This window comes from Aphelocoma coerulescens, chromosome 15 (assembly GCF_041296385.1).
Source record: "Aphelocoma coerulescens isolate FSJ_1873_10779 chromosome 15, UR_Acoe_1.0, whole genome shotgun sequence".
Taxonomy (NCBI): Eukaryota; Metazoa; Chordata; class Aves; order Passeriformes; family Corvidae; genus Aphelocoma; species Aphelocoma coerulescens.
In genome coordinates, this window is record NC_091029.1 from 5,504,649 (window position 1) to 5,531,569 (window position 26,921).

Below are 26,921 nucleotides of genomic sequence, written 5' to 3' on the forward strand. Positions count from 1 at the left end.
AGAAAATAGAAGCTGCAAGAAGACACGAGCCACTGTGGCTATCTTGGTGGCTGTACCAGTGCCATCCTCAGCTCAGACAGCCTTTGCCCAGTCTTGAGATCACCACAGTGTTCCCTCAGTGCTTCTTTCTCCTCCAAACTCCATTTATTCTCAGAAGTTCCCTACGTGAACTGCCAACCCTCCAAGTTTGCTTTTCTAAGCAGAATTGCCAAAAAATCATACTATTCTCTGCTTAAAAGCACGTACCCTGAATTCAGGGCTCAGCAAGCCAGCTGCAAACAGATGTGGGAGTCTCAGCTCCATCCCCAGACCCCCACTATACCCCCCTCCACCAGCAAAAGGAGAGGGGCAGGCAGGGAGGCCATCCAGAGGTGTCTCCTCATCTTTTCATCTCAGTGCTCGTGGCAAGAACATCACAGACACGGCTGCTTCTAATGCTCCCCCGATTCTCTTCTGAGGGTGCTTTTAGTTAAATGCCCAAGATGCCCCATCCCTGGGCTGCTCCTAAGAGCTGCAAACTACTTACTTAACATGGCACCTGAGCTAAGCTCCTAGGTTTGGATTCAAAGTAATGTATGTGGCTCCTGTGAAGCAGAAAGACAGAAATGCTGCATGGTTGGCCACTGCAGTGTTCCTGAGGATTAGCATTCCCTGGAACAGAATCACATCCTATTTGCCCCTGTAATCAGAGGGACAATCTCCTGTCTTTCTAAGCCTGATGAACTAGCAAAATATCTCAGCAATTCTGGGGATCTGCCTGTGTGATCCAAAACTAGCAAGTACTCATAGTCCTTCATCAGTGCAGCAGCTTGAACAGATATGCTTGTGGATTCTGAGAAGAAACCCAGGCCAGTTGCTAGTGCCAGCAGGCAGCTCCCAGTTCCATGGGGATACTGTAACAGCTCACAAGCTTCAGAGGTGGCTCACAACACTCCAGGCTGATCACATTTGCTTTTCCAGCTGAGAAAGGCCTAGGGTATCCTGTGCTCATAAACCACAGATCCAGTCAGAAACCCTGGGTTGCATCACGCAGCCACACTGGAAAAATTCTGTCTTCAATTTTCTTTCCAAATGGTTGCCCTAAGCCCTAATCAGCACAGTCATGTGAAAGGCTGAGAACAAGTTCTAAGAGGCTGAAAATGAGTGGAGACTTGCAGCTAGTACAGTCCTGTACCTCTGGAAATGCAGCATATTCCCAGCTAGTTGGGACAGAGATAAACAGAAACATGTATTTCCATAACAAGTGTGCAGGAGAGAGCTCCAAGCTCCACATCTCACACACAGCAGGGACAAAACAGTGCTCCCCTGCAACTGCTTGGAGTCTCAAAATCAGCACTTGGCCGGGAGAAGAGCAAATTCGGAACAGCTGCTCCTTCGGACAGTCATCAGTTACAACTGGAACCAGTCCTTGCTGGCTCTCCCCTTGAGCACTGGCACTGGCTGCACCTAAACTTGCAATTTAGAGAGAAGCCCATCACCAAGATGTATCCTGCTTGCTGATCCCCACAGCAGTGCTGCATTCTCACCTGTTTAATAGGTTGTTCCTGCTAACCATCCTCAGGAAGCCGGTTGGATCAGTCATGGAGTTCAGCTTGTTATTCATCTCCTCAAACTGCTGGTCCATGATATCCCCAGCTTCACTCTCTGTCTCACTGCTAGCACAGGCTCTGGGGGGGAAATCAATGAGAAGAAGGGGTCATTGATGCAAGAAAGAGCAACAGCTTGGTGACAAATGCTCGGCCAGTTTGAGCAAAAATGTTTTTCAAACAGAAGCTCAACCAAACGCTAATGCCAAATCTTCCCCAGCTTTGTCTGTCTGGCATACAAGACATTACCAGCCCCATCTCCTCCTCTTCTGGGATTCCTCAAGGTTTAGTGAGTGGCACACAAGGGTGGGAGTGTAGGACCCAATTTCTGTGCACTGTAGGCAGGGACTTCTAAAGCTGCAGCACAACACTGAAAAGCTGAGTCTGCAGCAAACACCAACTCAACCCTTATCTGCCTGAGAACACGTGTGAGCACATCCTTTTCAGATCTCCACAGAAACTTCAAGCTCCACATGCTTCCTTCACTAGCAAAGAGTGACATAGCAGAGGGAACTGTGTTGCCACTCCTGTTGTACAAAGAGGGAAAGCACAGAATGATTTACTCTATCAATGCCCCAAGTGCAGCAGCACTACAGAGAAACAGCCCAACAGTTCTAAATTCCCAATCTCCTGACATTAATATCCAAATTTTCTCAGTGCAATTGGGGTGCTCATGGTGGGCTGGGTGGGGCTCAGTGAGCATTTTGCATGTGAATCATTCTATTTTGTACACTTCCATTATTAATGTTGTTGCTGTTACTGTTCTCTTGTCTCATTGCTGTTTCCAGTAAATTGTTCTCATCTCAACCCATGATATTCACCTTTTATGCCTCCAATTCTCTTCTCCATCCACCAGAAGGAGGAAGAGAGAGGGAGGGAGCAAGTAAATAGCATTGGGGTTTGGAGAATCTCAGTGGGAAAACTAAACTGAGGAGTACCATTCCTAAACCATAACAATGGCACGTCACAAACCTTGGAATTTGTACACTTAGGATAAACATACATCCTACCTGCTGAAGCCTCCTTGCATCTTATTCCTGTTTCCTTTTGGGTTCCTGACAGCTTGGAGCCTCTCCTCAAGGGCATGTTTCCCAATAAAGGGTACAGGAATTAAATGAACACACAACCCATACTTGTGCAGGCAACTAGAGCTGTACCTCTATTGCTGTATGGACCATGGATGTCTTGTTAGTGAGTTTCCCAGTCAATATGATTTATAACCTGGTAAGTCCTGACAAAAGCCAATCACTTCATGAACACTGAAATGGGGACAGCTGAACCACAGACAGGGGGATTAAAAAAAAAAAAAACCAACAACATAGGGGAAAAAAGGGAAAAGAAAAGGTTGTCAACAGCTTCTCCCTGCACATTTTTCCTCCAGCTGAGGCATGCTCAGCTCCGAGTCCTGGCACAGTTTGAAGTAACACTCACAGCTCCTTAAAGAGGCAAAAATCTTGAGTTCATGAACCCAAGAGAGCAGGTCACATGTTCTCCCTAAAGAGAGCAGAGTCTGTCCCACTCAAGCTCAAGCAGACTTTAAAATCCCTTACACTTTTTTTTTTTTTTTTTGCAAGAATGCATTACTTTGAGGATTAATTAGACCAGCTGAAAGACTAGCAGAACCTGAAGGCTGCAGTGTGGAACTGAGCAGCCTGTGCATCCCCCTTCCTCTCCAGAAAGCGTGAAGACATGCTCTGGAGACACAGCAGTACCTCTAACCCTGCTCACAGCAGCGTGGACAGCACCAACTCTTCAACCTGAACCCCAGAGCACTCCACCAAGTCAGGGACTGAGCAGTCAAGTTCCCTCACGTGTGCTGTACATATTCACACCCTGCTGCTTTCCAGTGCTGGGCACAGTGCTGGGACTGAGGCTGACAGCTTCTGCTGGGGCCCTGGGGAGCTGGAGAGCAGTGGAATCAGCAGGGCTGGGAGGAAGCATTTGAACCACATGGAGACGAAGTTTCCAAGTAGAAAGTGATGTTCACCCACATGGAACAGCCAAGATTTGTTTGCTTGATTCCCTGCGCATGATTTTGACATGGGGAACAAATGTCTGCCTATGATCATACCACACTGGTCCAATGATCTTGGAGACAAGCATTAAACCCAGAAGCCTTAACCAAAAACACACCCCCTACCATCACCACGAAGTGAGGAAGAAGCTGACATCCCAGCAAATTAAAAACTCATCCCAGAACATGAAGACTGAAGGACTGCCTTTGCCAGGAGGAGAGTCTGTGGTGACAAATAGTTAATGAAACTAAAAACTGTATCTGCAAAACTGCTGCACGAGGTCCAGCTACAGACTTCAGTTGTGGATCTTGTGTATCTGCATGTCTGCAGGGTAAGACTCAACAATCAACATGTGGGTTCTAAATTATTTACTCAGCTATAGCCACAAGCCACATTGGGGGGGTGGTTAGAATTCCTATGGTATTAGCAGTTTTTCAAAGCAAAACATTGAAAGAGAATTCATTACACTGGAAACTGTAAGCAGAATGAAATCTGTCCATATATAGTCAGACATGGCACCTGCCTCCTCGTCCAATCTACAGATTCACCACACAGCCTGTGGGTTTGGATCTTATTTGCGTGTGCATAGAGTTGTTTGGCAGGAAAATAATCATGGATACAAAAAGCCATTTTTTTGTTGCTGCACTGAAAATTTGCCCCTTCTTTGACTCTCAGTTCTCAGACTTCTCAGCCAATTAGCTCATTCCAAAATGTTACAAATTTAGGTGGGAGAGCAGAGACCATGATGTTAGAGCCCGTGATCCCAACTCACCTGGTGTAGTAGGAATCCACTCCCAGAGCCTCCCGCACGCTGGAGATGTGCTGCTCCAGTGCCGAGTTTGTCAGTGTCTGCAGGGCCACGCTGTTGGCTTCATGGAAGTCCCCAGCATTTTCTGTCAGGCTGTCACCCAGATAATACTCATGGAATTTCAGAATTCCTGCAAGGCACCAGAATCAGGAGGTTATTTCTGCAGGGCTAGAACAATGCTGCCAGCAGCTGTCTAAGAAAATGGCACAGCCCCATGCATTTGGCATTTCCAGCATAACTGGGGCTAAGTGTTCTGTGCCAGGTCTTCACTGAACCTCCAGCACTTTCAGCCTTGTTTTTAAAATCTGGGTTTGTACTTTGCAGATAATGGCTCAAAGGCACAAAAGCAGAGGAAAGCTTTTACGAGATGCTCAGAATGCCTTTGCTATTGCAGCACTCATATAAATTATAAACCATATCTTCCATACAAGCCCCTACTAGAGTAATTCACATTTCAGTTGATGCACACAAAAAATACCTATGAATAGCCTCTGAGTAAATTAACTGAATGCACAAGGCTGAACAAGTGTGTTGTTACTACAGCAGAACCTCCTCACATCACACACAGTGAGGAAAGAAGATGGATTAAAGCACAGTGAATTATTAAAAGATAGCATTTCACAATGGGTAAACCAGATAGGCCACTTCCTGTTTTGCTGAAATTCCACTGCTACTGCAGATAAAACCTTCCTACTTTCAGACTGGTCTATTCTTCCTGATATAATTAATTCTGCAGCCTGTGATAAACAGTAAAAGGCTGCTCTGGATGCCTTAGCAGCATCAATTATTACACCAGTTAGGGAAGAGCAGAGGAACAAAGAATAAAGCAACTCCTCCTGCAGCAACAGCAGCAAACACAGCAACAGCCAAGAGGTTCTGAGGGTTCCAAATCAGTGGGAAAATGAGGACCCTGGGCTGCCACTGAAGCTGCTCCCTCTGTCAATGAACAAGAACAGGTCACCATGGCTGCGCCAGGGTCACTACTGAAGAGCTGCCAGCAAAGCTTCTTGAGCAAACCCCTGAAATACCACAGCTTGTCCCCTTCCTATCACCTGACAGAACCTTCAAAGAGGCAGTCACAAACCCACGGACTCAAACACTGCAACTGCTTTTCTCCAAGACTTACTTTGGGCAAGGAGGAGACTGATCACAAAGACCAGTGGCAAATCCTACACTTGATCCATACAATTTTAATAAGCTCAGCCTGATTGTGGTACTATAGAATTATTCACATTTTATTGCGCAAACTACAGGCCTGAAGAGCCAATTAGTGACTGGATGCAGGACAATACCATCTTACACTCAGACATGCAACATGGCAAAACGCCCCAAAAAGCGTCTCTTCCAACCACTGTCATCCCATCTAAGTCAGGCATGTGTGTTTGCTTCCCTTCCTGAAGCATTTTTCGTGCAATCTAAATAGTGCTTTTTATCTCTTTAGCTTTGTCATGATGAAGGGCTGCAATTATTAAATTATATCCAGAAAGAACTTGTTAAAATTTACAGTCATCACTTTATTAGATAATGAATAACAGCTGTCTGCAAAAAGCAATCCTCTTCAAATTAATCCTCCTTGCTCCTCTGTGATAAGTGTTTCCACATTCATGTGAGGATCAGGCAGTTCAATGGCGTATCAGGAAGTGGGGATGCCCTTCTGTTTGCTGCAATCCACTTCAGTGAATAAACGTCAAAAGCTTTTGGAAGAATAAAGCATGGAAATATAATTAAAGTAGGGATTCTTATGCACAGAAGATTCTCACAGAGCCAACGTACTTGGAATTTCATTACTCTTCTATTCTGCCCTGTGGGAAATATATACAGATTGGAGATTGAAAAATGGAAATATTAAACATGTGAAACATTTCCATCTCCAGGTGAACATCAAAGTCCTGAACGAGCACTTCTGAGTCATTACTGCTGTGGCTGTGTTGTAGCTTTTAGTCTATTTGGCTTTAAGGTACTAGATGGAAATTATTCCCTTCCTACATTCACTCTGGTCCCAAATTCATTCCTATTCTCCCTTTGTAAGGCCTGTTCCCAGGCTCTTGTGTCCAAAAAGGAGCTCACCTGCCCCAGGAGCCAGCAGCCAGCTGTACAGATAACCTGCAGCCAGTGAGTAGTAAAGAACAAGTCCCCTCTGGCCATTCACAGTCTCCAGGACCTGGTCAAGGGTCACGGGAGAATAGGGATCTGAGTCCTGCTGCCCAGTCTGACGTTCCACGAGCAGGTCAGCAAAAGCCCTTGTTCGTCCTCTCTCTGCTACTGCCAATGCCTCATCATGGTGACCTGAAAAGACAAAGCCATCTCTCAGACCTGACACAATTGTGGTCTGCAGTGCCATGTTCATGAAACAGGGACAGTTGCTATCCCAGTTCCAGTGGAAACCTGGGGAAGCAGTGTCACCTATTTCCCAAAAGAGCAGTCTCTGCTCCGGAACACAGTCCCACAGAACATATTTGCTGCAGGCAACAGCACAACGAGCCACAGAAAGGCAAATCAACAGAGGAAGCAAGGAAGAAGAACCAAAGGTGCCCAAAACCCAAAGACAGACACCCATACTGCTGTCCAGGAACAGAAATGCTGTTTTATGCTGGACAGCTGTGGAGCAAAGGGCATATCAGGAACTGCCACCCTACAAGTCCAGCTAAACTCCTGGCATGAGCCTGGAGTTCAGCTTCAGTATCTGAAGGCATCTCTTACCCAGACTGACAAGCACTCGCTGCAGGGCCTGATAGGAGGACGTCTGCAGGTCGAAGAGTGACAGCTTGTAATCCGTGCTCAGCTGCACCTCATGTCGGATGGTTTCAAACAGTGCAGAGGCCCGGTACAGCTGGGAGGGAAAACAGCCACAGTGACTTCCTTATGGACACTGTACAAAGTACAAAGCACTGGCTGGGAAAGCAGGAGGATCCAGGGCCAGCATCCCCTCAGGTCTGGCTCAGACCCTCCCTGGGACGCACCAGACATTTTCTTCCCTGAGAACAGGAATGACCCAGAGGGCTTGGAGGACACAAGCCCCACAGCATGGGGCAGACCATGGTGTACCTGGTGCTGGGACTCCTCCAGGTTCCCACTTGCCCAGAGGGAGAGGCCGAGGCCATGACGGATTTTTGCTTCATCTTCTCTGCGTCCCAGCTGCTCTGCCAGCCTCAGTCCTGAAAAGGAGTCAGAGTGAGAGAGTGCCAGAGGGGAGAAGGGGCCACAGCCCGACCTCTGAAAACAGCCCCAGCTTTCTAATCAAGTCATGCTATTTCTTGTCAGTTCTTCATCCTCTATTTTCTATTTTTCTTTTTGTCTCCTTCAACTTATTTTTCTTATTTGTGGCCTCAGTCCCACAGGGCTCCTGTACAGGCAGAGACAGCTGTGGAGCTGCCAGCACTGGGACAGCAAGTGGGGCAGCGCCAGGGGTGGGATGGTGAGCAGGGCAGGGACAGCACCAGGATGACAAGTGGGGCAGTACCAGTGCAGGGCAGCTGCTGCCAGTCCTCACATCAGCACCAGCATGAAAGGTGACAGACACTTCCATGGACTGAGCCCTCCCTAAGTGAGGCTAAAGAGGCATCCCCTGAGACACACTCAGTAAGCCTCTATGAGAAAGTTCAACTTTTAAACCCTAAAAGCCACACAAAGAAAATCACACTGAGCTGTCAAACACTGCCAGAAAAGACACCTCTTGCCACATTACTGGCTTGTTTCCCATCAGCTCTCCCCAGCCTTCTGGCAGGCTCTGCATGGGTTTTGTGCTGAGCCAGAGCAGAGGGCAGGGGCTTGGCCTGAACGATCTGGAGCTCATTTCACTTCCAGCAGCACATTCTGTGTTGTCCCCACTTCCACACACTCCAAACCTCTCGCCTTGGTGACCTCTGCTGACAACAGGGACGCCTCCTCTGAGGCACCTCAGGTTTCCCCCAGCCTGGGGAGCAGGGCTGTCACCACGAAGCTCAGCAGCAGCTAGCATTCCCAGGCTATGCAGGAATTCTGCAGCACACCAGGAGAAGGAGCTGCATTTCATTTCTCCCCTTCTAACAGCATATTGGAATCCTGCCAAGTTTCATGAAAACCAAACTAACTGATGTAATACATCCTTCGGCCTCCAGCTTCATACATTGCCCATGTAGATGAGCTACACTGCCCATTGCCTGCCTCAGAGCCCATAGCTTCATCAGCTGCTGCCTGCATACTGGAGCCCCTTGCAGCAGCACAGCTCCCAGGCTGGTGCTGACCCAGAGCTTAGCAGTGGCAGACGGCTCCTGGACACCTCAGGCTGAATCTCCCTCACCTCTCTATCAAACAGCACTTGTTTTTACTCAGACTTTAGAGACACTCACCCACTTTGTCTCACTCCTAGGTGAACATATTAGAAGACCCAGGTGGCTACCAGCAAGGCATAAACCTCTCCTAAGAGACCTCTCAGGATCAGAGAGATTCATCATAATCCCCTGTCGTTTTCCCAGAGCCAGATCCTGGTATGCAATGCCATTTATAAAGAAGGTTTACACCTTCTAGGTTCAGGCACAAATGAGCTTTACAAAGAGACTCTGCCAGGTACAGTCTGGATTCATGCTCTGAGGTACCTAAGATGCCCCCAGGAAGGCACAGATCATGCTTTGTCTAGAGGACACCAGGAAGGCTCCAACTGAGATGGTGTGCTGACCGTAACAGCTCCACCAACAGCTGCTCACACAGATGCTCAGCAGCAGCTACGGATGTTTGCAAGAGCTTCTGCATCAAAGGCCACTGTCAAACACATCCCGTTAGAGCCATGTTTACAGTACCTCACCTCTCCATGTCCTCAGGTCTCCCTTCCACCCTTCTGACCCTACCACTGCATGCTCTGTGTTATGTAACTCAGCCTCTTACCTTCCTGCAGGTACATCACAGCTTGAGAGTAGTTCTGTAAAGCATGATGAGTCCTCCCCAGGCTGCTGTAAGACACCGTTTTGGCTACAAGGTCGTTCATTTGTGCTGCAATGCTGAGGTGCTGTTCCTGATAAACCACTGCCCTCTCGTAGGTGCCCAAGGACTCGTAGGTAAGGCCCAGGTTGCCGTAGGCCCGGCCCTGGCCGGCGGGGTTGTTGGTCTCCTCGGCGATCTGCAGGTCCAGCTGGTGGTACTGCAGGGCGGTCTCGTACTCGCCCATCTGCTGGTAGACCCCGCCAAGGCCACAGGCAGCATCGCTCTCCAGGGCTCGGTCCTTCATCTCCCGGGCGATGTTCAGCTGCCGCTCCAGGCACGAGATGGCTTGCTCGTAGTTGCCCAGCTGGCTGTGCAGGCCTCCCAGCTCCCCGTAGGCCTGGGCTTTGTTAAATGCCTCCCCCAGTTCATGTGCCACTACAAGCCTCTTCTCAAAGCACACCAGAGCCTGCTGTAAACTTCCCATAGCCCTACAAGGGAAGAAAACAGCAGTGTTTATTTTGCTGGTATTTCCCTGAAACAAGGTGTTTTGCCATTTCCCCGGCAGGCCAGCTCAAACCTTCCAGGCAGAGGCTTTCCCCAGAGACATCCCCAGCACTTTTGAATCAACCTGCTCCTCTCTGGGCAGTGACATCAGCTTAATAATTTGAGCTGCCAGCATAGTCCTCAGCACCCACAGGACTCTTAACTCGTTCCTGTGTCACATCCCTGTGCATGTGTGCCAAGGCCCCCAAACACACCCCATCGGTACCACACCACACTGACTGTACTTGCACTTCACTGGCATCAGAGCACACGTGCAGCTGCTTACCTGTGCCCACTGCCCAAGCCTCGGTAGGCCTTTGCCTGATCTTGCATGCGGTTCAGGCTTTGAGCCACAGACAGGTACTGTTCGTAATACTTTATAGCTTCCTCAAAATCTCCCAGAGCCTCATAACAATCTCCCAGGTTCCCATACGCTCGGCCCCGATCTAACACGGATTCATTCCCACTGAGCTGCTGCAGCATGGCCAGCTGCTGTTCAAAGTAGCCAATTGCTTCCTCCATGACATTCATGTTCATCTTGGTAATGCCCATGTTACCGTAGACCTGGGCTTCGATGCTGGGGTCCTTCAACTTCTGCCCCAGCTCCAGCTGCTCTTCGTAGCACTTGAAGGCCATGGTGTACTTCCCAAGTGACATATACACTGCAGCAAGGTGACCATGTGCTCTGCATTCACCCGACATATCCCCCAGCTCCTGGTACACCTCCAGCTCCTGCGTGTGGTAACCTAAAGCCTTGTCACACTTCTGTACCATCCTGTATGCAGAGCCCAGGGCTGCATAGGCATTGGCTTCCAGTCTCCTGTCTTTAACATGATGGGCTAAGCTCAACTGCTGCTCATAAAATTTTATTGCACCGTGTACATCTCTTTTACAGACAAAAATATCCCCCAAGTTCCCCAGAGCTCGGAATTTGGCCTGGGAATTGTTCAGAGACTGTGCCAGGGACAACAGGTACTTTTGACACTCCTCTGCTTTGCTGAAGTCCATCAAGGCTTTGAAGGCCAGGCCCAGGTTGCAATAGGCTTTGGCTTGGCTCAGCTTGTCATGAAGATCCTTTGCTAAGGCAAGATCCTGCTCGTAGTACTTAACAGCTTCCTCATAGTTCCCGAGGCAATAATGGGCATAGCCAAGGTTATGGCAAACTTTCCCCTCCCCTTCCATGTCCTGCAGCTCCGGGGACAAGCGCAGGTACTGCTCATAGTACGGGGCCGCCTGCACGTACTCTCCTCGCGAGCAGTGGAAGTTGCCCAAATTGCTGAGGGCTCGCGCTTCACTCTGGATGTCCCGCAGCTCCCGAGCAATGTTGAGATGATTTTGGTAGTGCTGCAGAGCACGGTCATGGGCACCCAGTGCCTGATAGGCAACCGCCAAGTTCCCGTGTGTGGATGCCTGAGAAGCACGGTCGTTGACTTCCATGGAAATCTGCAGCTCCTGCCGATGGTACTTGACAGCCTGGTCGTACATGCCGAGGGCGTTGTAAGCGTTGCCCATGTTGCCGTAGGCCCGGCCTTGGGCCGCGTAATCGCTCAGCTCCTGAGCTATGGACAGGTGTGTCTTGTGCAGCCGCAGCGCAGTGTCGTAGTCACCTTTCATCTGGTGAATGATTCCTGAAAAACAACACGAATGAGCTCAACAAACACACCACGCTGCACCAAGCTTCTGCAGCACCCTGCACACCAGGACTGCCCGCAGCCTGGCCCCTTCCCTGGCTCTTCACACCAGGCAGCCCCATGCCTTCCCCAGAGCACCGTCCCAGCGCGGGGAAGGTTTAGGTTTTATGTTATCCTAAAGCACACGTTGACCACAACAACTGGACAGTCTGGCCTTATAAAATTGCTGTTGCTTCCATAAGTAGTACCTGGTGGCTCCAGAGCTCAGAGTCAACACATTGAGTGAGACAGCACTTGCAGCTGCTTTTCAATTTCAGTTGAATCATCTTGCATTTGTTATGAGACATGGGAACAGAAGCTCTGATTCTGCTGATGATACCACCTAAACTTCAATTAAACTCTGTGCTAATAATGCCTGTGGCTACTTTGCAAACACCTGCGAACAAGCCTGGAGGTTTGGGAGCCACTGAAGGAGGCCCTGCAAATGTTTTTTGACATTAATTGCAAAAGCTTCAGGAGAAAATATCTGGCATCTTTGGGCAACATGATGAGCACATGAAGAGAGGTACAGAAGTTCTCTTGGAGCTGCAAAGAGGCAGCACCGAGAGACTTTAAATTGTGTTCTGTTAATAATGTGAAGTGTCTTCTCTCCATCACAGTGGGAACCCTTAAAAGCTGCAGAGTCTGGATAACCAGGTCTCCACATGGAGCCTGAGTGTTTGGAAATACCAGATGCTTTGCAAAGGTTGAGAATCTAAGACTTCTGGTTAAACTCCACATCTTGTTGTGAAAGGCTGATAGCTTGTGCTTCACCCTCAGTCCATCACCTCCCGCTCAGCTCGTCCCAGAGCACACAGTATCTCCCTGCAGAGCACTGCAGCAGCTGGGCTCTGTTACAGTCCATGTCTGCCCTGCTTAACACTGGATCGTACACTTAAGGGGTGCTTTCCATCTGCATCAGGGAAATGCAACAGAAAATGTCTGTTGCTTCAGCAGAGAGGCCAACTCTAACATTCTGGCCTGGAAACACACATTTAGATACATTTTTCTGCCTGTCAGCATGGTTATTTTGATGAGGTTTTGTTTTGCATGTGGATTAGATGAAAGAGACAATTAAAACTTGACTTTTTGATTGGTACTGGATGCATTTTAAACAACAGTAATAGATTGTCTCAACAAGAACTGCATGTTCCCTTTCTCCAGTATAAGTTAACTCTGACAGAGAAGACAAAAATATAGCCAAATAACAGCTGAAACGTGAGACCCCGTGCTCAGACGCTAGGAGAACTAACACAGAGTGTGGAGTGGCTGAGTCAGCATACCAACTGAAAGTTATATTCAGGCTAAAATCCAACACTGAAAAACATTCTCTGCCGCAGCAGTCCATCTCTCACATCTCTGTGCCTCTCCAAGACTGGAGCCACAGACTCCCCAACACAAGGTCCCACACTGAAGCAGAGATGGGGAATGTAGTTTGTGATTTGCTGTTCATGCAAGGCCTCCTGTCCCATCCCTCCTGCCTGCTGGGTGCTGTCACACTAACAGAAACTTCGTCCATGCTCACTGCTCTCTTATGCTAAGCTGCCCACAAGCACTTTTGCCTCACAAACCTATTTTGCCCCACGGATCTGCCTCAATTTGTGTAAAGGAGGAGATTTGCAACGCTAATTAAAAAGCTGTGACTGTTTTGTTTTCTGCAGTTCCCCTTATCTTCTTTGTTCAGCTCCTGAAGACTCAGCTACTAAGAGAAATTAAGTAATTCATCAAGCTCTTTTCAATTACCTGCTGTTGATAACATCAGAGTACAATTAGCATCTACAAATGAACCAAGTGCCAACTGCCAAGCAGAAACAGGAGCTGATTTACAGCATGGGGCAGCCTGCAAGGGCTGGGATTCAGGGGCTGCCAACAAACACTTATTTTGATATCCCAGCACCAGCCCTGCTCTGCCATTCCCAGCCAGCTGAGAACACATCTCGAACGACAGCTGGAACATTGGCAGCACAACTGCCACAGCCACAGCAGAGATGGAAATGCATCCTTCGTCGTTCCCACATCTGGTGCTGTGAAGCAGCAGGAGAAACAGGCTTCACTTGAATGTAACTCAGTCTCTCCCAGCCTGCCAGCAGCATGCCAATGCTGCTCCTTAGGAGAATGTAAGGCTCCTACACCCCAGTATTTCAATGAGTATATTTGGAAAACAAACTTAGTTAGGATTTGACCAATGTGTCTCTCAACTTACAGGACAGCAATATATCAACATACCCTGCTGACAAGCCCCCAAAGAAATGGCCAGGTAACAAATCACCTCTTCTTGTATTAGTGCAAGAATTATATTTATTCCTGACTCCTAAAGAGATCCTCAAATGCATTTTATCTTTTAATTTCCCTTTTGCTATGAGTTTGTGCTTTCTAATGTTTTTCTAAGGAATTTAATAATTGAACATGGAATACATTACAGCAGCACACAATCTGCCAAGGGCCTGTTTAATTTATTAAGGCAGTCTGGTGAAACTGGGATTTCACCAGAAGAAGACAGCACACAGCAGATCTTGGGCATCCTGGCAGCAGCTCTGATAGTCTCAGCATTCCTTGACAAATTCTACTCCATGTCAGGGCCTTACCTAGATTGGAGGAGGCTCTGCCTTCAGCAGCTCGGTCCTGCAGGCTCTCAGCAATGTGCAACTGTTCTTCATGGTACTGCTTAGCCCTCTCCAGATCTTGCATACATCTAGCTGCGTGGCCCAGGCCAGCGTAAGCTCGCATCTCAATGGACTTCTCAGCCAGCTCCTGGGCCAACTCCAACACATAGTTGTGGTAGGACATGGCTTTGTCGAAGTTCCTGCGGTAGTGGTAAGCACTGCCCAGGTTGCTGTAGGCTCGAGCTTCCTCCCGCTTGTTCCCCAGCTCCTTGGCAATCTTCAGGTGCTGTTCGTGGCACTGCACTGCATTTTCAAAATCCCCCATTGCAATGTACACTGCTCCCATGTTGCCCAGCTCCCGTGCCTCGGAGAGCTCATCTTTGGACTGCTTGGCAAGGAGGACACACTGCTTGTGGCTAGCCAGAGCATTTGGGTAGTCCCCGATGGCTGTGTACACGTGGCCCAGACTGCTCAGTGCCGAGGATGCTGCCTGCAGGGGTAAGAGAGACAATGGAAGTACAAGCATTCATGGAAGCAAGTCAGATGGCCCCAATCCTAGAAATCAAAACCATGAGAGACCATCCTGGAGAAAGAATGTAACTACCAACTAGAAAACCTGTCCTCTGCAGCTCTAAACCCCTCAGGGCAGCTTATGTGGAGGCAGCAGGAACGGATGGGGTTGACTCAGGAGGACATGGGTTGGACTACCTCTTTCTTTGAAGTGTGCAGTGTGTGTTTGTACCTGGCAGAGGGGAAGGACGGCACCGCAAAGATGCAGAGACTATTGAGGAGACAGTGAAAGTGATCGTTGCAGTTACCAACATCCTTCCACACCTCTGCTTCACCAAGCACACCATGCTCCAAAGAACACAATTCTCATTATGCAGCATCAGGGTCCTGAGCCCCACACAACCTTGGGAGTACAGCAAAGACAACAGCACTTCAGTAGCTGGAGCCTCTGTCCCTTAGGTACATCTTACCTAAATACAGCTCTGTGAAAACCTGAGTTCTTACCACCGAGAAACAGCAGTATTTAATAAGAGAAATTATCCGAGAATCAGATTCTTTTGCCCCCTGCATCTCCCAGGATGCAGACCTGCCTTCTACCTGGCAGAGCCAGAGCATCCAGCCAGTCAGCAGGGCAAGGAGCCAAGGGCAGGGAAGCATTCCTCACACGCCTGCTGCCTCAGCAAGGCTGTTCACTCCAGCGTGCTGACCCCGACTCCTCTGTGGTTCCTCCATGTGCATTTCCTTTGCTACCCAGCTGCTGCTGTGACCCAATTCCAAACCTCCCAAAAGGAGTTGTCACGGTGAGGGCAGCAGCTGGCCAAGGGCTGCTGCTCATGGCTCCTGGAGGGCAGTGCAGGGGGTGGCCCCAGCCCCTCCTCAGTGCAGGCCAGACCAGCTGCTCCTGGTGCGGCCACAGGCAGAGCTGGGACTGGGTCCTGCTCCATGCTGGTCAGACTGGCCACAGAATTCGGGTGGTCTGGCCCTGGACAGGCTCTTCAGCTGCACAGTGACATAACTTCTTGGCTGACACCATGAGGGAAAGCTCTTAGAGGGTCTGAGGGGGCTGTTTGGAGGCTGCTACAAAACCAACACAAAATACATCGCTCTGAATTTTAATCCATTTTTACACAAATCTTCAAGAAGCTTCATATACACCGAGTATTGAGTCATTTGCAACTTAACTAGGGAAAAAAGGGGACAAAACCAGATTACATGCAGCCATCTCACACAAGTCCAGACCAAAATACTGAGTGGGGCCCATTACAGGCCTCAAGATGCATCAGAGCTCCCTTCATCCTGATAGGGAGCAACATTCCCACTGCTGTGGAAGAAGGCAGCAGCACCCCCTGGGCCAAGTCAAGCCCAGCACAATGCTATGAGAACTGACCCAGCCTGGAAGTTCCAAAGTTCTGTAAGACCGGCCACCACCAGCAACAGAACTTCTGTTATTGCTGGGAAGAGAATAGAAATGTCTTTCTGGAAAACAAGGAGTCAGTGAAATCTGGTGTCTCCTGGGGCTGCTAAAATAAAAAAAAAGTGGACATCCATGCGTGCAGATTGCTGAGGAGATGAGCTCTGGCCAAGAGCCATCAGGCAGAGACTCAGATGATATTAATGGGCCATGGCTGGGGAAAAAAGGCATAAATGGAAAGCAGCAGATCTCAGATTGTCTGTGCACAAGAAAAACTTGACAGAAGCAGGGAATGCTCATCCCTCACATGGGAAGAAATCTTTAGGATGTCTCCTAGAATGGGAAGCAGATGATAAGAATTGAAATCTGTGAGGCTGGAAATGTTTATTTTCAGGGCTCCTAATCCCTTTGCCCAAGAGCATGCCCAGGCTCACATTAAAGACCTAGAATGAAGGGTACAAGCTTGACAACCATTCTCAGAGCATGCAAAGACACTTGGCTGACATGCCTGAGTGCCCAGGGCTGGATCGTCCAAACCAGGATGTGGAAGGAGGACTGGTGAAGCAGAAAAGAAAAATAAGTTGAAGGAGACAGAAAGAGAAATAGAAAATAAAGGGTGAAGAACTGACAAGAAATAGCATGACTTGATTAGAAAGCTGGGGCTGTTTTCAGAGGTTGGGCTGTGGCTCACCCAGACAGCTAGACTGTAGCTAGAGGAAGGCCACCTCTACCCTCTGATGTGCCTGCCCTTCACTCCAATGGTCCTCACGTTTTATTCTGCAGCAGCTTCCACTGTTATTTACTCCAAGAACAGCACTTCACAATCCTCTTGGAGCCTGCATGAGACAGCCTGTGGCACTTCTGGCTTCCCCAGGCTGGGGCTGATTCATGCAGCAGCAGTCCTCCAGCAAGATAACCATCAGTGCTCTATTTGCTCTGGGGGTAGTCAGGGGAGCTTGCCCTTACAGCAGTGCTTAAGAAAAATTTGGTGATAACATCTGCTGGGTGACTCCAGAGACTCACTTCAGGGGATTAGGAATAGGATTCCAGAAGATAAATTCATCACTGTATATTTAATAAAATCCTCCACATAACAGGATCTGCTGGGAATCCCAAGTGGCTCACACACTGGGCCAAGAGGGATGGGGTGTTCGCACGTCACTGGCAGAAGAGCCCTGTTGTGGCAGGGAGAGCACACGGCTGACACATGGCAAACAGACTCCATCTCTGCTAGCACAGACCTCTGCTTGGTAGCAGGGTGATGGGAGACTACAGCTCCATACCACAAGGGGTTTGCATCAGCAAACAAAGAAAATCAATGTTTTATGTATCTGACAAAGACAAATTTTACAGCGGGGGTTGCTTACACCTCCAATTAAGCAATTTATCACTTTAATAGAAAGCAGATTCTTCTGCCACTGAGCTGAGGCACAGAAGGGAGTTCTGAAAAAGGTTCCTAAGTGTTCTCTTTTTCTCAAAAGCAACAGCCAGCTCAGGTTTTTCAGCTGAGTGAGGCAGTGTCTGATGTTAAGCAGATGTGCATCACAGAATGGCACCTGGCAATTTGGAGAGATGCATTCCTTAGCTATTTCACCCTTGCTGGAGAATGGTCATTTCCCAATCATGTTACATTTAAACAAGTCATCACCTGACTGCACAGCCTGCTTAAATAAGAACACTCTATAATCATCCAAAAATGGGTGAGGTGAAAATGCTCTGCCTGGTATCTCACTGTAGGTGCCCTTAATCCCTGAACACAGACACTAATTAGGACTGAACAGAGATGGAGCATGCCCCGCTGCACGCTGTTTCTTTCAACTTCCCTTCTCCCTCTGGGCACAGAGTAACAGCAGCCTGATGCTACAGATGTAGTGGAACTGTATGCAGCAGATTAGAAATATACATTCATCACAGCTGTACTGGGGGCAGGCAGCAGCACCTCTGAAAGCCAGTGTACCTCCTCATCTGCATCACCCCCTCACCTGCACCCCTCATCCACACGCCCTCGGTCTTGAATGCAAGCCAAGGTGTGCTGGTTCATTAAGAGTGCTCTGGGGGTACTGAGGGGAGCAGATTGTTCCAGAACAGACACACACACAGAGTTCTGAAAGCACAGGCTAAGTTGTGTGGGTGTCACCACACACAGTAAAATCTCGCTGTGCCCTACAGTGCTGTAACTGTTGCAGGTAGGAAGGACACAGCTTAACTGACACCATTACCCATCCCAGCTCTTTCTGTACAGGAGCTGTTTGCTTCACAGCTAAGGACCAAGTTTTGCTTCACAGCTAAGGACCAAGTAATGGCTGTGCACACAAGCAGGACAGCACAGTGATGGGGGTACTTCCAGCACCTACTAAAATGATAATTGGCTGTAAATTGCGCTTTATCTCCACTTATATTAAGCTCTTCCATCATTTCCTCAGAATCCACAGGTATGCCTCAGTCTGGCTTGGGCAACTACTGATTTATGCACTAAGACAAGTCTTGCATCAGAATAGAGCAGGTGCCCCATCAAAATTAAAACTTGTTCTTCTCTCCTCCCTTAAAGGTGAGGCTGATGTGCCAGTAGTACATCTAGCTTCTTCCTTTGTGTGCCACGCTTTCAAAAATAGGAAAGGAAGCAGCAGGCAATATCCCCCTCTCTTGTACATGATCAGTACGCAGAAAGAAGGAAAGGATTTGCTTTTAGGTAATTATTTCCTGGGGGAAAAATACACTGAAATCAATATCCCTGCCAATCAATATCCCTATTTATTTGTAGAAGGTGTCAGTCTTTTACATAGAAGCTACCAAAGAGCAAATCTCAAAAAAGCCAAAGCCATGGAACAGAAGCACTAGTATCTGAAAGCCTGAAAGGAGCTTTTAAACTACTAACTGAAGGGGAACAACCAGGAATTAATGACACAATAGAAAAACTGAAAATACACAGCATAAAGAGGCGGTCCCGGCCCCGACTTGATTAATGGGTAAAATCCACAGCTCTGCAAGTGTCACAGAGCTGCTGCTCATGACAGAGGCTGCCATGGACTGTGACAACAATCTGCTCCCAGTCCTCTCTGTTCATACTTGCTCAGGAAATTTGTAATATTTCAGAGGACTTCTCATTCTCCCTGTTTCATGGCAAAAGCGTCACACGAAGTATGTGAATCCAGGCAAACATGAGCAGCACCGGGGGCTTGACTGCCAGACCATTCACAGTCAGTCCTCTTCCTCAAACAAAAGGCTTCAAAGGGAATGCTGACTTTCAGCTGCTCATGTGCAGATCAAAATAATGCTGCTCCATTCCAATGGAAAATCCATTGACTCTATCTCCTCCAGTACCATTTAGGTGTCTAGTTCTGCCTAGAACACTTGTAAAAGCAAACCTGAGCTACAACCTTAACAGAAGAGTTTTGCAAATAGTTTTGACCAAGTTAGCAGGGTTTTGCTGGAAAGCAGAAGCAGCAACTACCCCAGTCCATTTTTTAAGAGTAAGTCTGCCTGTCACTCGTACTGACCAGGCTGTTCCTGTTCACTGTGGGAACTGGTGCAAAACCCCTCACCGTGTGGTGCTGGGGACCTGGGGGAGTGGGCTGCCTTTCTGGGTGGGCTCTGCAGCGCTCCACTCATTCTGCAAAGAAGTCACACAAAATACACCAGTCCAAGAACGCTACGAAGGAGACCTCATCATCGAGCCTACACATCACTTGGGGTTGATGATTCTTTACCCCAAGCAGCCCAAATTTGGTCGCTTTCTGGACATAGCCTGAAAGGCTCCTGTGTGCAATCACTTTAGGGAGGATGGCTGACTTGACATTTTTAGTGGTGATGTAAGTAGTCCTCATTTAAAATCACAAGCTGCTCCATGGTGGTGACCCTGAGGAGTGACTCATGCCCTGGTTCAAGTCAGTCAGGAAGAATAAGCCAGCAAGTCACAAACTTGGATCTCACAAGTTCAGAGCAGGCAAAGAAAACTCCAACTCCTACAGCAGTGTGCTGACCTGTGCCAACGCTTGCTACTCTAGTGTGTAAGCTGGACATCGCCTCACTGCAAACTCAGTACAGAGGAGAAAAGCTTTGGCTGAGGTGGGCATCCTGAAAACCCAGAGAGTGCTGCAGCTACAGCTCTTGCATGAGTTTTCTGCTTCATTTCTTTTACTGCAGCCAGGTCCAGGCCTCAGCAGCATGCTGAGCTTTGCAGACACTGTGAAAGTAAAACCAGAAGACTGCATTTCTTTCAGCTAAAATCCATGTGCTGTGGAGGTCAAATGGGGACATTCAAAGGAGATCCTCAGGAAGTATTACATTTCCCCCTTGAGTCACAAGTCCAAACAAAACAAAGCATATGGCCTTTTAGTGCATTCCCAAATTTCCTGCACCGGTCAGATTTCCCTTCGTTCTGCTTAATCCTATCACTTTTGAACCAGATGAATCTGTACGAATCCTGTCAAGCTGACTCTAAAAAAACCTGCTAAAGACAGAAAGGTAAAGAATTTATACTCTTGCATAGAAATCCAAATGCAGAAGGTCAGGCACTAAGGCTCATTCACATCACTGAATTCATCCTTTCTGCCATGCAGGTGATTCAGTCCAAGCTGTAATGAAGCACTAGTGGACCCACAATTCCCAAGTAAACTCCAATGGTAAGTGTTCTTCCAGCAGCTGGCACTCAGCCTTCCTCCAGGGTACAAGGCAGTCTGCCCTGGATCCCTAATAAAGCAAGACTGCTGTCTGCACTGAGAGGCTGGAATCATTTCCCCATCACAGCCTGTCTCTGACATCTTAGTCTGTGTTTCCAGGCATGACAAACTGCTTTAGCCTGAAGACTCTTTCCAATTCTCATTTGTGAGGTATTTATATCCTGTCCTCATTTTCCAGATTGTTTGCAAACACAACAAAACAACTGTGGTCATAAGATTTTCAGATTTTTCCTTTCTGAAAAATGTGGCAGCCCCAGGGCCAGACCACCTCTTCGTATGGCTGAGTGCCACAAACATCCCACGGGCAGGGACGCTGCCGTGGGCTCCGTCAAGCTGCTGCTCATGAATGGACAGGAGTCTCCACACTCCATCTGAGACTGCCGATAAAGAACACATCCCCTACGAGATCTAACTCAGAAGAACAGAAAAAAACCCCCATTCTGCTGCCCCAAACCAGAATTCATAAAAGCTCAGGGAAAAGGCTGAATCCATACACCCCTGCTATTGACTGAAGATGTGGCTTTACAGACAAAGCAGGGTTGGAGGGACACCTGGAATGCATTTCCCCTTCCCCTCAGGAAAGGGCAGAAAACCTTGGTTTTACAGAATTTACAGATTTCATTAGAAAGGAATGATCTATCTTTCCTTCTGCATCTCCTTTTGGAAACAGGAAGGTGAAATTTGATCTTTGATTTGCACAGCCTGACAGCGAGGAGCTGCAGTTTACCAAATGTGGGAGCTTTATACTGAGTTTCATTGCTTTGAAGGGGACTGGGAAAAGCTACCAAACTGCAAACCCAAATAACCACAGTGGCTGAGCTGCTCACAAAGTATGTTCAGACAGTTGCAGAATCTTCAAATTCCCAACAGAATCCAACCAGAGATTATGTCTGTCCCAGTAACCATATTCCCTAATACTCCTCCTCCAGAGATGCACAGTGGCTGGTGACCCCTCCCAGCCATGGCTCCAGTCACAGCCAGCTCCATGGCAAAGCCCTCTGCAGCAGGAATCAGAGCACCCAGCTGGCTTCTGGAGTCTCTTGGGCTGCAAGCCCATGATTTCTCTATACAGTGGGAATTTCCACATTCTGATGTCTCTCCTGCCACACAAGAACCTTCATAGACATGCCAGAGCAAGGTGACACAGAAAACCTACCAAAGCCTGCTTAATAAACATCTTTCTTCTGGGCTACTTAACTACCCAGTTCTAATTATCATCTTCATCATCCCCATTTTCTGCAAATAGTCAGCCTTTCTGAACAAAATCTGCTGAAGCTGCAAAGATGAACTCTGCCTTACATTCGCAATCGTTTTAGGAAGCATCTTGAGACAGCAAAACCTGGCTCATCAGTTACTGAGTACACCCACCTGCTGCAAAGAATTCCCAGAGCCACAGATGCTCATGGACATGTCCAGGGGCAGCAGCCAGAGGCTGACATAAAGGGTCAGTAACAAGAGTTCTGCACCTATTCCTTCCACAAAGAGCTGCTTCCACAAGGAGGTGGGGGGAAATCCCTTCAAAACCAGGCCAGGAATGATTGTTGCAAGCTGTTGGTCATCATGAGTCAACCCAGGGGCAAGACAGTATTGACAGAGTCCATCAGTCTGTCCTCAGCTCTTACCCCTTCCCTCAGCCCCACTCCTGAGAAAAGGGGCAGCAGAAAGTGCTCAGCTTCATCCCAGCCCTAGGGAGAACTCAGGGGTGGAGACAATTCTCTTTCTCACCCCACACCTTCTGTTCAACTCCTGTGTGGTGAAGAGAGATGCTGCATCCTAAGGAAAGGCACAGTTCAGCTCAAAGCATGCCTGCCAGCCAACATAGACGGGCTGCCAGCACCCAGTGGCTTTCTGGCAGCAGCATCCTTCCCAAGAGCTCCACGCTGGCAGCACAAGCATTCATTTCATTCTGGTTAGTTTATGATCTTGCCATACTGCCCTGCTATTTCTGAACAGTGGGGCTGTAATTGAAGGCGTCTGAGGGCCCAGGAGAGAAGGGAGCTATTACACTGCAGAGTTCCTGTGGTGTCCGTGGCCTCTGCATGGCAGGATTCAAGCACAGCCTTTGTGAGGGTTTGGACACTGGACCCAACAAGGGGCTCCACAGCTTTCCCTTTCCTGTCCATTTCTGCTTGTCAGCTCCTCACAGCTCCAAAACTTAAGCATTTCTTCTCTAAATCAAAGCTCCTTCCTTTAGAAGGAATGCAGGGCCTTCAAAATGGTCATCAAAAAGGGCCATCCCAACCCATCCCAAGAGATCACGGATCACTGGCTCTACCTTGGCACTCTGGTCTTACAGACTTCCTAGACAGTTTTGAACACCTGAGGAGCAGCTAGCAATGAAAAGGGACACAGGAGACTAGTGTGTTACAAGCATTGAAAGCTTTAACATTTACATTTACATTCCATTCTTTCCTCTGATCCTGGCATAGGTCATCAACTGCATAACCCTTGTCTAAATCACAGCCTGTGATTTGGCATCAACACACCCTACCTATATGAGTTACCTGATGGTTTCCAGAAGATTAGGTTACCTGGTGTTAAAAACAAAGCAATTAATTCAGAAATAGAGTACAGACATAACATTCAGCAACTCCATTATGTGCTGGCACAACTGCAGGCCTTAGTCCACTCTGAGAAGAAACAGGCTGCAAGCTTCCACTATTCATCAGAGGCAGCTTTTGTGACAGGAAAAAGACAACAAGCTAAAATAAAGTGATGCAGTCTTCCCTGCTAACATCATCTGCCACTCCTCCTCTGGCACATTCCAGTACCTTGGCTGCTGCTTTAGGGAACCTCTCTTTGTACAACTCCCAGCACTTTCATGAGCAATAAGCAGAGACTGGAAAAAAGAGCAGCAGCCCAAGCTACCAGAATGGGATTTCCTCAGCACATGAACTGCTGGACAGTACGTGCTGACATCTCAGTCACAGAGAGCACGGAACACATCACAAGAACATGAGGTTGCTGGCACTCTAGGACAGGGCTGCAACTCTTTATCTGTCTTTATCAATCAGCAAGGAAGTAAATTTCACTCCACTGCAGCCAGGTCTGCTCAGAGTGGACCCTCTCGTTCCTGTTCAGTGGCACATACCCCTGCACAGGCAGCAGTTCCTTAACGCAGGACAGGAGTGGGTGAACTCCAACAGCCTGCAGCCAGCTCTGAATGAGCAAGGAAAAGACAAGCCTCTACACAGGGGCCCCACGAGCCCAGGGAAGTTTTATTTCCACCTCTGCATGAATTGAATGGGTCTTAGAGCTAGTGCCAGTAGTGCCCAAAGACCAGCTCCTGAGGTGCACACATGTGCTGAGCCAGGGTCCTACAGCCCTCTGCCCATGTGCTCCCTCTGTGTTCAGACAGGCTGTGCAGCACCCTCCTCACTTAAGACGGGATGGTTACACTTTGTGCTGCTGCCATGGGGCTACAGGATGACTGTACAGCCACCAGGGAGATGGCTGAAGCAGGGACAGCTATATCCACAGAACTAGCTCATTTGAATTTCCTGACCAGCCACTGCAGTTGGTCAAAAAATCCAACCCATTCCTTACCTGAGATGGCTGTTTCATGGTGCCCTTCACAGCATCTCACTAAGAGCCAGTCTTCTCTCTCATCTGCACAGACCAAACCCACACATGTGTTCAACCCCCCAAATTTCCTCTTAGAGATACTACAGGTATGCCAAATCCCCGTGACACCTGCCCCATGCTCTCTCTGGACACAGGAATAACAAAACAGCTCAAACTTCTCCCCACACTGACTGAAAGAGCAAATGGTCTGCCTGGACACACAGCCCATGCTCGGCACGATACTGTGCTTGTAACAGAACTGCACAGACTCCCTGTGCTAAGGAAGAAAAACATGTAAAATCTTGAGTCCCTGTGAGCAGCTGAAATGCTTCCCCGTCCAGCTGACAGCTTCCCTTCTCCAGGCCTGCACAGGGGAGGACAGACCTCAATGCTCCAGACAGACCCTCTGCAACCTCCTCCTCCATTTATGGGTGACACGACCCAGCAGAAGCCCCTGGTACAAACATTTGCTCCAGCAGCCTCAGAACCCGACAGTCCCTCCAAAGACAGAAGTATCCTGCACAAAGGAGCACTTTTTACCTTTTCTGCCAATTCTCTGTACAGTCAGGGGTAAAACAATTACCTCATTACAGTTGCACACCAAATTCCCTTCTGCTGGAATTCACATCAGCCCTACTGCAACTTTATAACATTTGCATTATAAAAATGTCTGCAAAGGAGGCCAAGAAAAACAGCTTTTTGTTCAGAGGAAGCTCTGTGGTCAAGATGATGTCATCAGAAAGCGCCAAATTAATTTCCTGTGGTTACATCCTACAGGAAATCCAAGAAGCTCAGCTTTCTTGCTAAACCAAGTAGTCATTTGTTGTCAATAACTGTTAATTATGTGCCCAGATGTGTCGTGAACTAAGGACTATCACGATTAGCCCTCGCTCCCTGGACTCCCCCCAGATGGACCAGCGAGATCTGTTTAAATCAGTGGCCTGAAGACCAGGCAAAATGCTTCAGCCCCACGTCCCAGGACAGCCTGGGGTTCTGGGGCTGCTGTGCTCATGCCAGCACATCAACTCCCCTGCTGCTGCCTCCAGGCCCCACAACGGGGGATGCTGGTGCAGAAACCCCACAGAAGAGCAGCAGCCACACAGGTGTACCCTGTTAGCAGCAATGGGGACCCCGATCAAGAAAACTGTACAAACAATGACAAGTAACAGCTTTTCTCCTCTTCATGAACAGAAACAAGGAAATCAGGAGTGATTCAGGAGGTTTTCCAGCTGGTAAAATAATCAAGGAACTGTCTAGGAAGTCCCTCCCCCAGCCACAGTCCTTCCACAACCTACTGAAAGATGCATTTTTTCCAAGGCTTACTTGATATTTAACTTACCAAGTAAGTTAGTAAAGCACTAAAGCACTCAGCAAATTCTAGCAGATCATTTCCACAACTTACCAGTGGGAAACTGATCTTCCTCAGTTTTTAGATCTCCCCCAAAACTACTTGTGCTTACATGAATTCTCACCTGCCCTGCGGCCTCCAGCTCCTCCCTGTGCCTGCCATGCAACTACCAGTCTCCATTTTCCCACTCACAGTAGAGGGGAATCCCTGGAGCAGGGGGATAGGTTTTGTATCTGTGCACTAAAATATGATTCTGTCCTTACAGTGAACTTTCAGTAGAAATCCCTTGGGACAGCCTCCTCAGTCCGTGCAGCCCACTTCCCTGCACTGGCAGGGAGCCCAGCATAATAGCTCGGGAATTGAATGGTCAAGGCAAAGCAGATCCTGCACAATCTGTTTTCAGGTTTGCATGGGTTCTTTTTGTTTTCACTGGTGTTTAGACTAAGTGTATTTTATGCAAACACAGGGGACACGGATCTTGCCCATTTCTTGTCTGGAAAAGGCACAACTTAAGATGCAGCTTAGGTGAGTCCAGATCAGCAGCACCTGTAACACTGGGAAACACGCTGAGGACAGCGAGGGCTCAGCTTCAGCAATGTGGTACTGACACTGACCCAGCAGCAGCTCCTATTCCTGGAGCCCAGAGTCTCTGCGCTGTGGGAACACAGATGGTGAGAGAGAGGGAGGCAAAAGGCCCTGCTCAGAGCCCAGAGACTAGAGATGGGGGAGGCAAATGGACAAACCAAGCATCCTGCCCCTTGCACTCACGTACTGTATCTACCGGTACAAAGACTTTCCTTAACAAAACGAAACAAGCAGACACCAGGGAAGGGAAGTCACAGAGCTTCCAAATTCTTGGGGTAAAATGGGGCAGACAGACAAAGCTTTTTGATATGTTCAGATCTGTCTGGAAACCCATGCAGTGCAGACTACCAGCTTGGATTATTAATAAGCTTCCTACCTCTCTGTCCTTGAGCTTCATGGCAAGCACCAGCTGATGTCTGTGGTTAGTAAGGGCTTCCCGGTAACTTCCTTTGGAGAAGAATGCAGAGCCCAGATTTCCATGAGCTCGGCATTCTCCCGTCTGGTCACCTGTGTCACATGCAAATAAAACAAAGGTTAGCTAATACAGGCACTGCTGGAAGACTGAAACATGGGGTACAAATGATGATCTGGTGTGAGAATCAGCATTAGAACAAACTCATCTTTATGTTTATTACACAGCCAAACTTTTCTCTTTACTGGCCTTCAGAAACATCTACAATAGCCATCAATCTTATTTTTAGAA

At 48.3% G+C, this 26,921-nt stretch overlaps 1 protein-coding gene across 2 annotated transcripts in view; it reads right to left on the bottom strand.

Moving 5' to 3' along the window:
- Nucleotides 1-26,921, bottom strand: part of TTC28 (tetratricopeptide repeat domain 28) — a 115,515-nt gene that overhangs the window by 18,487 nt on the left and 70,107 nt on the right. For both annotated transcript variants that reach the window (XM_069031296.1, XM_069031297.1), the window contains 9 exons: nt 26,595-26,725; nt 14,104-14,611; nt 10,135-11,476; nt 9,270-9,793; nt 7,455-7,564; nt 7,110-7,239; nt 6,477-6,695; nt 4,374-4,539; nt 1,527-1,667 (listed from right to left, as the gene is read on the bottom strand). In XM_069031296.1, the coding sequence (XP_068887397.1) occupies nt 1,527-1,667; nt 4,374-4,539; nt 6,477-6,695; nt 7,110-7,239; nt 7,455-7,564; nt 9,270-9,793; nt 10,135-11,476; nt 14,104-14,611; nt 26,595-26,725 (3,271 nt within the window). The remainder of the gene's footprint in view (nt 1-1,526; nt 1,668-4,373; nt 4,540-6,476; nt 6,696-7,109; nt 7,240-7,454; nt 7,565-9,269; nt 9,794-10,134; nt 11,477-14,103; nt 14,612-26,594; nt 26,726-26,921) is intronic.